The 16,925-nt window shown below is 48.6% G+C and overlaps 1 protein-coding gene across 4 annotated transcripts in view; it reads left to right on the top strand.

The window, feature by feature from the left end:
• Positions 1–4,517: 4,517 nt before the first annotated feature.
• Positions 4,518–16,925, top strand: part of RMI2 (RecQ mediated genome instability 2) — a 34,845-nt gene continuing 22,437 nt past the window's right edge. The window contains exons 1-3 of one of the 4 annotated variants that reach the window (XR_009559009.1): positions 4,518–4,818; positions 8,027–8,936; positions 11,434–11,896. Coding sequence is in view for 1 of the 4 variants with exons in the window: in XM_030883956.3 (XP_030739816.1) it covers positions 4,518–4,818; positions 8,027–8,175 (450 nt within the window). In the remaining 3 variants the exon portion in view is untranslated. Of the gene's footprint in view, positions 4,819–8,026; positions 10,411–11,433; positions 11,897–16,925 lie in introns of those variants that run through there. The other 3 variants (XR_009559007.1, XR_009559008.1, XM_030883956.3) reach the window with 3 other exon arrangements.

Genomic DNA, 16,925 nt, shown 5'->3' with positions numbered 1-16,925 from the left:
AGAGGGATGCTTTGTTCCAGATGAGGATTGGAATCCCTGGCCCTACCTCTTACCAGCTGTGTGGTTTTGGGCAGGTCACATCACCTGTCCAAGCCTCAGTTTCCCCATCTATAAAATGGGCTTAAGAAAAGCACTTACTAAAGAAGATGTGGCACATATATACAATGGAATATCACTCAGCCATTAAAAAGAATGAAATAATGCTGTTTGTAGCAACATGGGCGGACCTAGAGATTGTCACACTGAGTGAAGTAAGTCAGAGAGAGTAAGGGAAATATTGTATGATATCGCTCATAAGCAGAATCTAAAAAGAAATGGTACAGGTGAACTTACAAAACAGAAACAGACTCACCGACTTAGAGAACAAACTTATGATTACCGGGGGGAAGGGTGGGGGGAAGGGATAGTTAGGGAGTTTGAGATTGACATGTACACGCTGTTATATTTAAGCCTGCGAGCCACAACTACTGAGCCCGCGCGCCACAACTATTGAAGGCTGTGCGCCCTAGAGCCCATGTGCCACAACTGAAGGCCACACACTCTCGGGCCTGTGTGCCACAATTACTGAGTCCGTGTGCTGCAGCTGCTGAAGCCCACACGCCTAGAGCCTGTGCTCAGCAACAAGAGAAGCCACCGCAATGAGAAGCCCTCTCACCGCAACGAAGAGTAGCCCCTGCTCGCCGCAACTAGAGAAAGCCCGCTCACAGCAACAAAGACCCAACGCAGCCAAAATAAATAAATAATAAAATAAAATAAAATGGATAACCAACAAGGACCTACTGTACAGCACAGGGAACTCTGCTCAATATTATGTAACAACCTAAATGGGAAAAGAATTTGAAAAAGAATAGATACATGGGATGGCTAGTGGGAAGCTGCTGCATAGCACAGGGAGATCAGCTGGGTGTTTTGTGACGACCTAGAGGGGTGGGATAGGGAGGGTGGGAGGGAGGCTCAAGAGGGAGCAGAAACTAACACACCATTGTAAAGCAATTAGACTCCAATAAAGATGTAAAAAAAAAAAAGAATAGATATGTGTATACCTGAATCACTTTGCTGTACACCTGAAACTATAACATTGTTAATCACCTATATTCCAATATAAAATAAAAAGTTTAAAGAAAAGCAAAGCACTTACATCTTAGGGTTGTTATGAAGAGTCACAGACTCTGCACGTGAAGCGTCTGGCATGGTGTTTAGTACATAGTAAGCACTTGGCTAATGACAGTTTTGCCATTTTGTAGATGTTACTGCGTGGATAATCTTCCAGAACAAACTCTTTTCCTTGGGCACTAGGGTTTGGTTTTGTTCCTGGCAATCAGAAGCGTTTTGGGCCTGATCTGCCCAGGAACTGGTGAATGTGTAGGTTGAGTGTGAGGCCAAGGCCCAAAATTCCCCTTGCCTTACTTTTGTCCTCAAGGTGGCAGGAAACCCCCTTGCAGGAGTCTTTGATCTCACTGGGAAGCTGGGGCCCAGGAAGGCCCTACACAAGTGTGATTGGCCCCTTTATTGGGGCCTGTGAAGGCCAGTGTGTCACTGCTCCACCAGGGTTACCTGCCTGGCTGCTGTTGGCATCAGAGTTTAGACCCCTGATCTGCTGGTGAGGCGGACTCAGACTCAAGTATTTATGGTTCAAGACAGAATGCAGTGAGTCTGTAGATGCCAGCAGTGGCTCTCAGCAGGCGGTGATTTCACCCTCCAGGGGACATTGGCAATGTCTGAAGCCACTTTTTTGTTTGTTTGTTTGTTTTACGGTACGCGGGCCTCTCACTGTTGTGGCCTCTCCCGTTGCGGAGCACAGGCTCCGGACGCGCAGGCTCAGTGGCCATGGCTCACGGGCCCAGCCGCTCCGCGGCACGTGGTATCTTCCCGGACCGGGGCATGGACTCGTGTCCCCTGCATCGGCAGGCGGACTCTCAACCACTGCGCCACCAGGGAAGCCCTGATGCCACTTCTGATTGCCACCTTGAGGAGAGTACTACTGGCATCTAGTGGGTGGAGGCCGGGGATGCTGCCCAACATCCCACAGGGCACACAGGACAGCTCCCTCAACACAGGATTACCCCGCCCCAAACGTCAGTGGGGCTGAGGCTGAGAAACCCTGGATTAGGGGTGTCAGCAGCCTGGTCTGGAAGGGCGGGGTTGACTCCAGTTGTGGGCTCAAGAATGGCTCCCTGAAGAGAAGTGGTCTTGGTGGTGGCAGGCATGTGGTGACTGAGTTAGCTGGGAGAGACTGGGGGAAGGCATGTCGGGCAGAGAACAGCATGAGCAAAGGTACTGAGACATCTTTTTTTTTTTTTGTGGTACGCAGGCCTCTCACTGTTGTGGCCTCTCCCGTTGCGGAGCACAGGCTCCGGACACGCAGGCTCAGCGGCCATGGCTCACGGGCCCAGCTGCTCCGCGGCATGTGGGATCTTCCCGGACCGGGGCACGCGGCATGTGGGATCTTCCCGGACTGGGGCACGAACCCGTGTCCCCTGCATCGGCAGGCGGACTCTCAACCACTGCGCCACCAGGGAAGCCCCTGAGACATCTTTGATGGGGAGATGGGCGATAGTGTGGACAGTGAAATGGCAGGTGTGGTTCAAGGAGCATGAAGTTTGGGGTCAAATGGACTTGGGTTGAGTCCTGGCTCCACCCCTCGCTAGCTGTGTGGCCTCAGCCTTGTCATTAGCCTGAACCTCAGTTTCATCATCTGTAAAATGGGGGTAAGAAGTGAGGTTATGTAGGTACAGCCTCCTATATCCCCACTCCTCTGTTTGCACTCTGTGTCCCAGCCGTTCTGATATCCTGGCAGTTTGCTCAATGCTTCCTGCTCTGTCTCCTTTCTGGGCCCTCCTTGTACATTTTGCTCTGCCTGGAGGGATGCTCATATTCCAGGTGGAGGGATGACACCATAGGAGGTTATAAACTGGGACACCCCTCAAGCTCCATGCATGTTGCTGGCAGAGTGATCTTTCCAAAACACTAGTCTGAACATATCAGTGCCCAGTGTGTGTGTGTGTGTGTGTGTCCGTGCACACACACACACAAATTTGAAGGCCAAAAGAATGGTGGGAAATTCCCAGGGCTTTACTTCAACTCCCTTCCCCATCACTTTTCTGGCCTTCAGGTGCCTTGGGGAAGGCCAGTGGGGACTCACCAGGCTTGAAGCGGGTGGGATTCTCTCCTGGTTAAAATCTCTGCTTCCTTCTCAAGTTAGAAGCCTGGTTACTCTACAACTTAGGGTTGAGGTATAGAGGCCAGGATCCCACGGAGGCTACTGCCAGAGAGGCTGTGGGCAAGCCACCTAGCTTCTGTGAGCCTTCGTTTCCCCCTTTGTAGAACAGTATTTACAGGGTGTGGGTACATGGGATACTCCCTTTAAAGCTCTTAGGTCAGAACTTGGCTGAGTATTTCTTAGCTGCTTTATAAAAATCGACCTCTTGGTGAATACCCTCTGTAAGCCAGGTATTGCGGGAGGCCCTGGGAGGACAAAGTCTTCTGACAACTGGTCTTGATTTACAGGATTGCTTGGTTTAGGATTTGTGGATTTGACTGATTGGGGACATGCAATTTTTCGGGAGCAATTCTATTTCTAGAAAGTTATCTGAAACATGCACAAAGATTTAGCTCTAGATAGGTTCACAGTAGCGACTTATAAAGTGAAAAACTGGAAATAGCCTAATGTCCACCTCTAGGATATTGGTTAGGTAGGTGATGAGACAAATAGAATCTTAACGCAGTCATTCAAGAGGAAGCAGAGGGATATTTGTTGATATGGAAAGATGTTTATTATTAAGTGAAAGTAATATACAAAACAATATTTGTGTATAAAAATATATATACACATGTATATATTTTAAAACCTGAATGCTAATACACCAATAGTGGGTAGATATCTCTGAGTGATTTTTACAATTCTTTTCTTATTCTAGATTTCCTTTTCTAAATTTTCTACAATGAACATTCATTCCTTTTGTGAAAAATACAGTAATATATCTTATTAACTTTTAAATTATTTTGTTATTAAAATATAATAAATAAAAATAGTAATAAAAGAAAGGGCAATTTTACTAGCTGTTCCTGTCCCCTTTACAGCCTTATCTCTCGACTCGATTCTTGATAACTCCCAATAAACATAGGCTCACCATTGCTACAATCCATTTCCGTATTTGCACGTTATTTGTTAGCCTCAGAGAACCGTACTAGGCAAGGCGATATAAAGATGAATACTCACATTCTCCAGATGATTTGCGTGCACGCCAAATTTTGAGGTGCCTGGAAACAGGGAGTTCTGTACCTCCCTCCATTTATTTTTTCTCTTTTAATTCATTTCATCCATTCCTAGCTTGCGGGTCGGTTATTTTCTTTACGTACGCCTGCGCACTCCTGGGGTGGGAGTGGGGCCGCTCTGTCCGGCGGCCCCGCCTCCCAACGCCGACCACTGGCCGGCTCCGCCAGCGCGCCCTGATTGGTGGCTGCGGACCGGGTCTCGCCGCTCATCAAGGTTGGCGGGAAAGAGGAGGCGGGGCAGAATGGCGGCGGCGCCCACTGCCTCCTCGCCCGGCGGGTGCCCCACGTCTGTGAGGCTGCCGCGGTCGCCGCCGCTCAAGGTTCTGGCGGAGCAGCTGCGGCGCGACGCGGAGGGCTGCCCGGGCGCGTGGCGGCTGTCGCGGGAGGCGGCGGGCCGTGGGCCGCTGGAGCTGACGGCCGTATGGATGCAGGGCACGGTGCTGGCGGCGGGCGGCGGCGAGGCGCGGCTGCGGGACCCGAGCGGGGCCTTCTCGGTTTGCGGCCTGGAGCGGGTGCCGCGCGGGCGGCCCTGCCTCGTCCCAGGTAACAGCCGGAGTCGACACCGCGGCTGACCCTGGGTTTGTACCGCCCGGGGGCGGGGCCTGGCCGTCCCACTTCCCGGTGTTTGCGGTGCTGGTTCCCCGCCTCGATACCCTTTCTTCCCTCCCCTCCCCAGCCAAGCGCCACCCAAGCAGTTCTGATGATAAGCATCACCTGCAGCCCATTCAAAAAATAGTTTCCGAGGACTCCACCAGCCCTCCCGGCTGGAGTCTCCGGGGGAGGGACCCCCCAGCATGTGTATTTGTTAACAGAGTCCCTTCCCCACGGGTGATTTTTTTTCTCCCTATCAAGTTTTTATTCCCCACGGGTGATTTTTTTTTCTCCCTATCAAGTTTTGGAAAATATCATAGTGGGGAACTTGGTTCATCCCTAACGACTCTACTCAAATGTACCTTCCTTTGGGAAGCTCTCCCCAGTTCCCAGGAATGAGGAGCCCTGCTGTACCCCTCCTTCGTGGGACTGTCTTAGGCTGTAGTTCACTACTGTTTCCTTTTAAACCAGTGGTGCGCAAATTCGAGCATGCATCAGACTCACCCTGAGGGCTTGTTAAAACTGACGGCTGGGCACCACCCTCAGAGTTTGAGTCTGTTGTCTGGGCGGGGCTGAGAATTTGCATTTCTAACCAGCTTCCAGGTGCTGCTGGTGCCGGTGGCCCGGGGGCCACACTTTGAGAACCACTGGGCCAGACTATGGCAGGGCGGGCTCTGTGTCTTTCTGACAACCATTCTCAGTATTGGGTTGAACTTTTTCTGGCCCTGGCCCTTTCCGGCTGAGCTCCCAGGAGCACTTTTCTTAACCTTTCTGGACCCCTTACCAAAGGGACCAGTAATTCCTGCCTGTTGTGTGGATTCAATACATTTTAAAAATGTCCTTACCACAGCTCCTAGGCCATAGTGACTGATGTTTTTTTACTAGGCAGTGCTCCTGCACGCTTGTCACCCCACCCTGGCGCCATCCTTCAGCCTCCCTCTCTGTCTGCCCTCCATTGCAATGTTAGTCTAGCACAAGATCGGCAAACTACAGGCTGCCACCTGTTTTTGCACGGCCCATGAGCTAAAAATGTTTTCAAATGGTTAAAAAAAAACAGAAGAAGATTTCATGACATGGGAAAAGTATCAATATATGAAATTCAAATATCCGTGTCCATAAGTAAAGTTTTATTGGAGCACCGTCATTTAGGTATTGTCTAGGGCTGTTTTCCCATTACAGCTACAGATCTGAATAGTTGCAACAGAGACGCGATGGCCTCAAAGCCTGAAATATTTAGTATCTGGCCCTTTACAGAAAAAGTTTGCCACCCTTGGCGTAGCATGTAGCACGAGCCGTTTGGTGTGCTGGTCCCCAGGCAATGCTCTTTGAAGGCAAGCTGGGGCTGTCTCCCATGTCTGGCCCCAGCCCTGGCATAAGGTTGGCACCAGTAGGTACCTGAGTGGGCATTGCACGTTGGTGAACCCATCTGACTTACCTACTGGCCTGTGTCCTGGGCCGTACCATTTCCTCTTGCTAATTAATACCAGGGCTTGATTGACAAGTCTGACACTGGCTTCAGGTAGGGAGCCTGAAGAGTAAGCAGGCCACTGAAACACAAAGTGATGTCGTGGGCGCAGAAGAGGGACAACTGATCCAGGCCTGTATGGTCGGGGTGAAGGCCTGATAGAAGGGAGGGGCGTGATGGGGAAGGAGAAGGAGAGGCAGTGGAGAGAGACTCTGGCTGGGGGAGAGAGTGTGGGTAGAATGAACCAGACTAGTAACCAGGTGGTCTGTTCTCGGGAGGAAAGAGCTCAGGCCTTTGAGTTCACCCATATAGTTGTGTTATACGCCTTGGTGTATGTAGGTTTTGAGTATGTGGATTCCGTATTTACCTCGCCTGTTGGGCCTGTCTGTGGGCTTGTTCTTCCTTTCCAGGGTCTTCAGTCATTTTCTGAGGGCTCCATCTCCACCAGCTTTTTAGGCCCATTCAGAGGGTATGACAAGTGTATTTTCAGAATGAGCCTCTGTCGCTGAGGAACCCCACGTTACTTGCTCAGGTAGAATGTAGGGATGGGCTCAGGGAAACCTTAGTACGCCGTGCCAGGAGCTGATAGACCAGAGGGTAAGGTGTCAGCCTGCCTGGCTTCCTTCAGTCAGAGCCCCAGGCCCGAGTACAAACCCAGTCCTGATGTTGGAAGCAGTGTGATTAAAGCAGCGTCGCAGGGGCACTCAGTGGGGGCTGGCGACGTGCCTGCTCTTCCTGCTGTGTTTGGGGTTTTTTACACAGTTGAGTTTTGTGTGGTTAAGACTGGCCATTTTTGCTTTCAAGGAGAGCCACTTCCCCAAGGGAATGGGAATAGCGTCGTGGTTAATATGTCACTAGATCCTTGTGATGGCAGCCTGCCCTCTTGTTGATTTGCTTGTGTATGCCCAGCTGGCGGCAGGAGGTGGCAGGCATTGGTCCCAGGCAGTTGCAATAACGGTGGCATGGGGGTGCTACCACCTGCCCAGCTCTTTTGGCAACATAAAGGGAAAATTGGATTTGCTTTGGGGCTGTCAGGGGTTGTCTTTGCAGAAGGGGGACCAGTCCTGTGCACAGAGACTAGTCACAGGCTCTGGCATGGAGCAAGGAACAGGGAGAAGAGAAAAGCTCGGGTTTTCAGGCCCCGCCTTAGAGCAGTCTGTCTAATTACAACTCTTCCTCTGATGTGAGAGACTCTTCCACTCTTTGGGCGTGATAGCTTTATGCAGTGTGCTGTGATTTCGTTTTAGCATTTTATTTTATTTTAATATTTGTTTATTTGGTTGTGTGGGGTCTTAGTTGCGGCTCACTGGCTCCTTAGTTGGGGCACGTGAACTCTTAGTTGTGTTATGCATGTGGGATCTAGTTCCCTGACCAGGGATCGAACCCGGGTCCCCTGCACTGGAAGTGCGGAGTCCTGTCCACTGCGCCACCAGGGAAGTCCCTGTTTTAGCATTTTAAAACCAGAAACCAAAGAGGATACAAATGTCATTCTCCAGGTTAAATGCGGAATTTGTTGGCAATATATGTATTTTGACCACTAGCTGCCTTGGCACTTTGGTATCTACTCTCTGCTTTTTTTTTGTCTCCAGTTTGCCTCCCTGATAAATTTAAGCCCTCTCAAGGACTTCAGGTGTCTGTTTTGTTTTTATCTTCTCTATCAATGTGAACTTTACCACTGAGCTTTTCTTCTTCTAGGAAAGTATGTGATGGTGATGGGAGTGGTTCAGGCCTGCAAACCGGAGCCATGCCTGCAGGCTGTGAAGATGACAGATCTTTCTGATAATCCCCTCCATGAAAGCATGTGGGAGCTGGAAGTGGAAGATTTACACAGGAATATTCCTTAGAGGATGTTGGAAACGTCGATAAAAACAGCCGAAATTCAGAAACAACTTAGGTTCTTATACCGTATGGATTTCATGGACATCACTCAATATGTATTTCTCAAAAGTTTATCAGAGAGCTTTGCTTCGAGGAGTCTGGATGTAGGATTTCTAAATGCTGGGACACTCCAGTGAACTCAGCCCCTGCTGCCCCTTGCTATGACTGTTTGCTGATGAAAAGCAGATGTTTTGTTCTCTTTTTCCTCTCCTTTTTTTTTTTTTTTTTTTTTTGCTTTATGTGTGTTAATTCTCTCTCTCTAAAGCACACAGAAATCTCATGTTGCATTTTCCAAGTTTTACAAGTGATGATACTTTTTCCATTACCACTGCAACCCTACTTTACGAGGCAGAATTTGAACCTCAGTCATTGTCAGAAGAGAGTAAAGTGTGTGGTTATGGGCAGGAAAAGAGGCTGCATAAAAAAGGAATGACCTCATGGCTCGGCAGTCTTCTCCATCAACAGCTCCGTATCCAGTTTGCAAGTCAAACGGCATTTTCTAACTGCAGGCACTGGGGCCTCTCAAAGACACAGCCCTCTTTCTGCTTCAGACACCACTCAGCCCTAAATGTGTAAGGTCCATTCCCTGCAGATGCGGACGACGATGTCTGCCCTTCTTCCTTCACTTAGGGCTGTTGAAACACTTTCAGGATTTCTTGTTGAAACTAAAAATCAAGACTAAGAACAACTTCCAGGCATGAACTAAACTTCTGCCTCATAACTTTTGGTGAGATGCTGTGAGGAGGCAGCCTCCTGGTTAGAGTCTTTATGTTGTTTTTGGTAGGGAATGTCCTTCTGTTGTGATTGTGTTCAGTGTTGGGTGGCAGCTCTTCACTTCTTACACAACCTTCACTTTGCTGTAAATATCAAGGGGGTCGGGTTATGTTCCTCATTGCTATGGAGTTTTGCTGGATTATTTATCTCTACCACTAGTAAATTGTTTTCTATGCCGTATTTTTTAAAATAGATTTTATTTTTTAGGCGGCTTAGATTTCTAGAAAAACAAAAAAGATCAGAACCTATAGAGATGACCTTTACATGCCCTCCCTCAGTTTCCCCTGTTATTAACATCTTGTACTGGTGTGGTACCTTTGTTAAAATCGATGAGCCAGCATTGATACGTTATTATTAATTAAAGTCCATTGTTTACTTAGGGGTCATGCTTTGTGACGTACAATAGGCATAATATCGCGTATCCACTGTTACAGTATCATACAGAATAGTTTTGTTGCCCTAAAAGTCCTCTGTGCTCCACCTAATCATCCTTCCCTCCACCGTAACCCCTGGCAACCACTGATTTTTCTACTGTCTCCATAGTTTGCCTTTTCCAGGATGTTATATAGTTGGAATCACACAGTCTATAGCCTTTTCAGACCAGCTTCTTTCAGTTAGCAATATGCATTTAAGGTTCCTCCACGTAGTTTTGTAGCTTGATAGCTCATTTCTTTTTATCCTAATCCTCCACTGGATGGATGTACCCTAGTTTGTTTATCCATTCACTTATTGAAGGACATCTGCTTGATTCCAGTTTTTGGCAATTATTAATAGGGCTGTTGTAAACACTCGTGTGCAGATTTTGTGTGGACATAGGTTTTCAACATACCAGGGTAAATGCCTGGGAGCGTGATTGTTGGTTACACGGTCAGCCTGTGTCTAGCCTTGTGAGAAACGGCCAGACTGTCTCAGACTGCCATAACTAAACACCATAGAGCTGGGGCTTAAAAACATCCGACATTTACTTTTCAAAGTTCTGGAGGCCAAAGTCAAGGTGCTGCTTCCTGTTTCACAGGTGGCTGTCCTCTCACTGTGTCCTCACAGGGTACCAGGGGGCAAGGTTGCTCCCTGGGGTCTCCTGTAAGGGCACTGATCCCGTTCACCTCCCAAAGGCCCCACCTCTATACCATTACACTGGGGGCTAGGTTTCAACGTATGAATTTGGGTTAGGGAGAATACATATTCAGTCTATAGCACTTTGGAGGGGACATATTCAATCTGTAGCGCTATCTTCCAACGTGGCTGCACCATTTTGCTGTCCCATCAGCAGTGTACGGAGTTCTTGTTCTGCAGCCTCACCAACATTTGATGTTGTCAGTGTTTTGGATGTGCCATAGTTTTAAACTCTAGCATTTTCTTTTAAAGGTGGGGAAATTGGAAAGTGTGCACTGTTTTTTTGTTTTTATAATAAATTTATTTTTGGCTGCGTTGGGTCTTTGTTGCTGCATGTGGGCTTTCTCTAGTTGCAGCGAGCGGGGTCTACTCTTCGTTGCAGTGCACAGACTTCTCATTGCCGTGGCTTATCATTGTGGAACACAGGCTCTAGGCGCATGGGCTCAGTAGTTGTGGCTCGTGGGCTTAGAGAGCAGGCTCAGTAGTTGTGGCACACGAGCTTAGTTGCTCCGCGGCATGTGGGATCTTCCCAGACCAGGGCTCGAACCTATGTCCCCTGCATTGGCAGGTGGATTCTTAACCACTGCGCCACCAGGGAAGCCCCCAAGCCCTTCATTTGTCATTAAACTTGCTGTGTGACTGAGAGCAAGTTACCTACCTTCTCTGTGCTTTAGTCTCCTTATCTATAAAATGTAGATTATACTGAGCTCACAGCACTGTTGTGAAGGGGTGTGTAAACCCAAGCCCTTCATTTGTCATTAAACTTGCTGTGTGGCTGAGAGCAAGTTACCTACCTTCTCTGTGCTTTAGTTTCCTTATCTATAAAATGTAGATTATGCCGAGCTCACAGCACTGTTGTGAAGGTGTGTGTAAATCACTTTTACATGTGTCTGGCACATGGTAGGCCCCAAATGATTGTTGCTGGGAAGAGCAGTAAGTTCCTACTCACATCCATTAGTTGCCTCTTTAAAATTTTATATATTTTTATTATTTTTACTTTTTTCTTGTTTTTGGCCACACCACACGGCTTGTGGGATCTTAGTTCCCCGACCAGGAATTGAACCTAGGCCCTCGGCAGTGAAAGTGCAGAGTCCTAACCACTGGACTGCCAGGGAATTCCCTATATACTTTTAGAATAGCTTTAGATCCACAGAAAAATTGCAAAGACAATACAAAGAGTTCCCATACACCTGCACCCTGTTTCCTTTATTAACATCTTACATGAATATGACACATTGGTTACAATTAGTGAACCAACACTGAGATGTTATTAACCAAACTCTATCCTTTATTCAGATTCCCTTAGTGTTTTTCCTAATGTCCTTTTTCTGTTCCAGGATCCCATCCAGGACACCCTATGACATGGAGTCATCTTGTCTCCTTAGGCTCCTTCTGGCTGGGACGATTGACCAGTTGCTTTTGATTACATTGACATTTAATTTTGATGTAGTCCATGGCATCTCTATTATAGAATTCTTAGGTCAACACTATTCCAAAACTAGTGTGGGTTTCCCAGTAGTAGCCCCTGAGCTGGGTGTGTGGTAGCCTCCCGAAGACCTTGACACCGAAGTCGACCCTACTGAGGTTCCCTTATGTGACGCCTGCTCTTCTGCTAGAAGACTGACCCAGGCTGCTGAGAACCATATCCTGCCCACTTCGTCCTCACCTAACTTCTGGTAACAAATGCCTGATTGAAAATCGCTGATTGGGCCGATATCGTCGCCTGGGCAGTGAACAACCTCAGGAGTGTGGGAGGTGGGAAAACGAGGGTGCCCCATGTTTTTCCGACAGTCCGCGCAGACTGCCGACGGCTCCCGGTGGCTCCGAGCTGGCGGTGTGCCATCTCAGCATGTTAGCTGTTAGCTGAGCTGTTGCGGTTTCCCTGAATATTAAGAACTCTCACTGTTTCGGCTAGCGTTTCCTCCTTGACATCACCAATGAAAATGCATCTCGGGCGGGGGTTTTAGTTTCCTGATGCCAAATCAAAGCTGGTTTATCAGCAAGCTCCCCTCACCAGACAAGGGCAGGCTGTGTGCTCTGGCTGCAAAGCTTCCCTTTTGAAATTGGCTCTTTTCTAAGAACTGAAAATAAGCACCCTGGGCTGTGACTTCACTTTTCTTGGAACTGCTTTACATTATAAGAAAAAAAAAAAACAAAAAACCCTCATTTAGCTAGTTTTGGATCACTGAGTTCCCTAATTCTTTCTGTTGCCTATTCTTGTAAAGCTGAAGTTTTACCGCAAAATTCTTATGCATCAGGTGAAGCAGGAAGGAGAAGGAATGGCCACATGAAAAAGTCGAGTGTTTTGTCTCCTGGCCTGTTGTGTGTGATTTAATGGTGAGAAGGCAAAGAACCTGGGGAACACACCGCGGACAGAATCATCTTCGAACCCCAGGGATCCAGCTGCGACTGCGCGGCCCTGAAATCCGCTGGGTCACCAGATGGGCTAGGCTGGTGTTACTAAACCTCAGGTCATGGTCCAGATTCACTGAGCAGCTGCCTGTGTGTCAGGATGAGGGGAAAACACACATCCTCGGCCATAGTGACCTACATTTAGCAGACATCGTGGAGCCTGTGCAAAGGATGACTTTCAGGGGCCCCTGCCTGCTGAGGATGAGGGAGAGAGAGGCTTAGCCACACCTGAGCAGTCCTGGTCCTGCTCTTGCCTATCTGACCTTGGGCTTTTTTTTTTTTTTTTTTTTTTTTTTGCGGTCCGCGGGCCTCTCACTGTTGCGGCCTCTCCCGTTGCGGAGCACAGGCTCCGGACGCGCAGGCTCAGCGGCCATGGCTTCACGGGCCCAGCCGCTCCGCGGCATGTGGGATCTTCCCGGACCGGGGCACGAACCCGTGTCCCCTGCATCGGCAGGCGGACTCTCAACAACTGCGCCACCAGGGAAGCCCTGACCTTGGGCTTGGAGGTCAGTCTGTGAAGTGGATGGTACGTGGTAGGGTCATGGAAACTGGATTAGATGCCCCTTCCCAGTGCGGTTTGTAGACAGACACATAAATTGTTCTGAAATGTCTGTTAGTATCTCTGTCCCTGTCGGAGGGGCCTCCGGTGATGTGACTGTATCTTATTTATCTGTCTCCGTACATGCATAGCACACACGGCAGTCAGTAAATGTTCCGTGAATGGCTGGTTTTTAGGTAGGAAGGCAGAGGAAACACACGTGGAAAGGCACCATGTTCTTGAATTTACACTCAGCACTCCAGAGTTTCCAAATGCCAGGAGCCCCGTGACAGGCCGTCTAAGAGGGCCTTTTGAATCAAGCTTCTTTGGTAGTTTATAATTGGCCTGAGGGTGCATGCCAGAATGTTTGAGAGCCCTCTGAAGTACAAATAGGGAAGACTTGGTAAAAAACATAAAAGGAAAAGGAGAGAGACAGCTGAGTCAAAATAAAAGATTCATGTGGTTTGGGCAGAATCTGAAATTATAGTCCTATGAGAATCATGGAACATCTCTTGATAAAGAATGCAAATTCAAGCAAGGGTTGCACGCCAGGGACTGGGCTAGGAGCTTTCCCTTGTGTTACTTCATTCTGTGTCAGTGCCCCTGGGAGGTGCTTTCCCCCTCCTCTGGGAAAAGTGCCACCAAGGAATGGAGCCCTTTGCCCCAGGACATCTGGCCAGTAGGCTATGGCAGAGACGGGTCTCAGGCCAGTTGGTGTCCCTCGCTGTGGGAGAAGTGGCCAGGGCCTTCATTCTGAGAAACTCGTCAGATCCTCTGGGAACGTTAGGTCTTTACTCTTCGGTGCTAGCACCCTCTGCTGGTCTGTCCCGGGCAGAGCTGCCCCGTTCCATCAGAAACGGGCTGACAGCCAGTGACCTGAATGAAAAGCCACAGAAGGAAGCAAAGGAACAAATGGGGCCACGAGCAGTTTCGAGGCTGTCCACCCCGGCAGTTTCGCCCATTATCGCCAAGCCCTAATGGGGTGGGTAGAGTTTGGCAACCAGATGGGTTCTGATGGTCCCACTTTTGAATCTCAGCCCTGCTGTTTATTAACTGGGTGACCTTGGGTGAGTCACTTCACCTCTCTGAGCCTTATTTCTGTTATCTGTAGAAAAGGGATGGTTTGGGGTCAGAGAGGTGAAGTAACTTGTCTACGTGGCTGTTATAGAATCCAGTCTTAGCAGGTGCTCAAAACATTTTCACTTCACTGTTCTTTCTGTCACCAAGCACTTCCTGAGAAGTTCCAGGCTCGGTGACACGAAAAGTCACATGAACAAAAGACATGTGGTTGTCTCTCTGCCCTCCCACTCTGCCTCATCTCTCCTTCTTACCGCCCAAGAAATTTCCCTACTTTTAAGGACTCCTGTGATTAGATTAGGCTCACCAGGGCAATCTCCCCATCTCCAATCACATCTGCAAAGTCCCCTTTGCCTTGAAAGGTAATGTATTTTTACAAGTTCCAGGGGTTAGAACATGGACACCTTTGGGGCAGGGCATTCAGCCTACCCAGCCTGCCCTCTGCCCCACAAAGATGCACGTCCATCCCAAATGCAAAATACATTCACCTGGTCCCAAGGTCCCCGAAGATCTCATCCCATTTACAGCACAACTCAGTCCCACATCTCAGCCAAATCTCATTATCTAAATTATCTATGTCTGGTGGGGGGAGGGTCTGGACGTAATTCATCCTGAGAGCAGTTCCTTTCCATCTGTGAACGTGTGGATCCCAAGAAACAAGTTAATCTCCCAAAATACAATGGGTGGCAACCCAGAGGGGATGCAGTCTAGCTCTGTCCCTGATCCAAGGGGACCAGAGATGTGTTATGGGCCAGAAAAAGAAGAAGAAAGAAGAAACAATGAGGCTCTAGCACCTGAAAATAACAAAATACTAAGTAAGCTTCTCTTCCACCTGGGCAAGAAGGACGAGGAGAGGAGTTTCTCTGAAGGGTCTGTTAGCACCTAATTCTGTGTCCACTGAGGAAGAAGCAGAACCAGAACTTCTCATCAAACAGGTAGTGCTTGTTTTAAAACGTCAGTCAGACTCAGGCCCTGCCCTGGGGTCTTCAGGGTACAACTGCGCTGCCTCTGGTTGCAGACTTTCCCAGAGAACCGCCCAGCCTGGGCCTCCTGCACGGCAGCCTCAGGGCTGATTACCAGCCCCACTGGGCTGCTTTTAGCCTCTTCTCTACCCACATCTTTATTTATCTATTTAATTGAAGTATAGTTGATTTACAATGTCGTGTTAATTTCTGCAGTTATACATATACATTCTTTTTCATATTCTTTTCCGTTATGTTTATCACAGGATATTGAATATAGTTCCCTGTAGGACCTTGTTGTTTATCCATCCTATATATAATAGTTTGCACCTGCTAACCCCAAACTCCCAATCCATCCCTCCCCCACCCCGCCCTCCCCTTGGTAACCACAAGTTTGTCCTCTGTGTCTGTGAGTCTATTTCCGTTTTGTGGATAAGTTCATTTGTGTCATATTTTAGATTCCACATATAAGTGATATCATATGGTATTTGTCTTTCTCTTTCTGACTTACTTCATTTAGTATGATAATCTCTAGGTCCATCCATGTTGCTGCAAATGGAATTATTTCATTCTTTTTTTAAAAATTTTTATTTATTTTTGGCCGCGTTGGGTCTTTCTTGCTGCACACAGGCTTTCTCTAGTTGCGACGAGTGGGGCCTACTCTTTGTTGCAGTGCATGGGCTTCTCATTGCAGTGGCTTCTCTTGTTGCAGAGCATGGGCTCTAGGCGTGAGGGCTTCAGTAGTTGTGGCTCATGGGCTCTAGAGCCAGGCTCAGTAGTTGTGGCGCACGGGCTTAGTTGCTCCACAGCATGTGGGATCTTCCCGGACCAGAGCTCGAACCCATGTCCCCTGCATTGGCAGGCGGCTTCTTAACCACTGTGCCACCAGGGAAGTCCTTTCATTCCTTTTTATGGTTGAGTATTATTCCATCGTATATATATATATATATATATATATATATATATATATACACCACATCTTCTTTCTCCATTCATCTGTGTATGAACATTTAGGTTGCTTCCATGTCTTGGCTACTGTATTGTAAATAGTGCTGCTATGAATACTGGTCTGCCAACGTCTTTAATTTGAATCCGCATGGGTGGGGCTCAGGAAAATATAAGCATTAGAAAGCTCTCCAGGCAAGTCTTATAATCAACCAGGTGTAGCAGCTGCAGATCTACAGCTTCTTAGCTTGGAGGCACCTGGCGGAAGTCAGAGCTGCCCCCGCACTCGTTGACTGCCGAGCGCTTTGCCTCCTCGGTTGGGGATCCTGCGTCCAGGGGAAATGGGCCTTGGCCAGAGGAAGGACAAATGAAGAACTCGGGAGCCCATAGGACCAGGACCAAGGGGGCCACTCACCTCCCAGCTTCCCTGAAGAGGAGGAGAAACAGAGGGTGGAAAAAGCCAACAGGGAGGAACTGGGCCGGACCACCTACAAGCACTCTTGGACGTCCTGAGGCACCCTCGGTGCTGCGCTGCTGCTAATGATGTCGTAAGGTAGTGATATTCCGTTTCCTTTTTTTAAAAGTGAGTGCATTTACAGGAAAATGTTAAGTGAACGGTAGTGGGGGGTGGTACGTGAACAACCCATGTTTGGACAGCCTGTGTGCTTTGTCTTGATGCTGTCCACTATGGTAGCCACTGGCCTCAGGTAGCTACTGAGCACTTGACATGTGGTGGGTACCACTGATAGGGTTGCCAAATTTAGTAAATAAAAATACAGGATGGGCTTCCCAGGTGGCGCAGTGGTTGAGAGTCCGCCTGCCGATGCAGGGGACACGAGTTTGTGCCCCGGTGCAGGAGGATCCCACATGCCGCGGAGCGGCTGGGCCCGTGAGC

Source organism: Globicephala melas, chromosome 15, assembly GCF_963455315.2.
Source record: "Globicephala melas chromosome 15, mGloMel1.2, whole genome shotgun sequence".
Lineage (NCBI taxonomy): Eukaryota > Metazoa > Chordata > Mammalia > Artiodactyla > Delphinidae > Globicephala > Globicephala melas.
The sequence above is the reverse complement of the archived record's forward strand: the minus strand, read 5'-3'. Positions and strand labels throughout refer to the sequence as shown.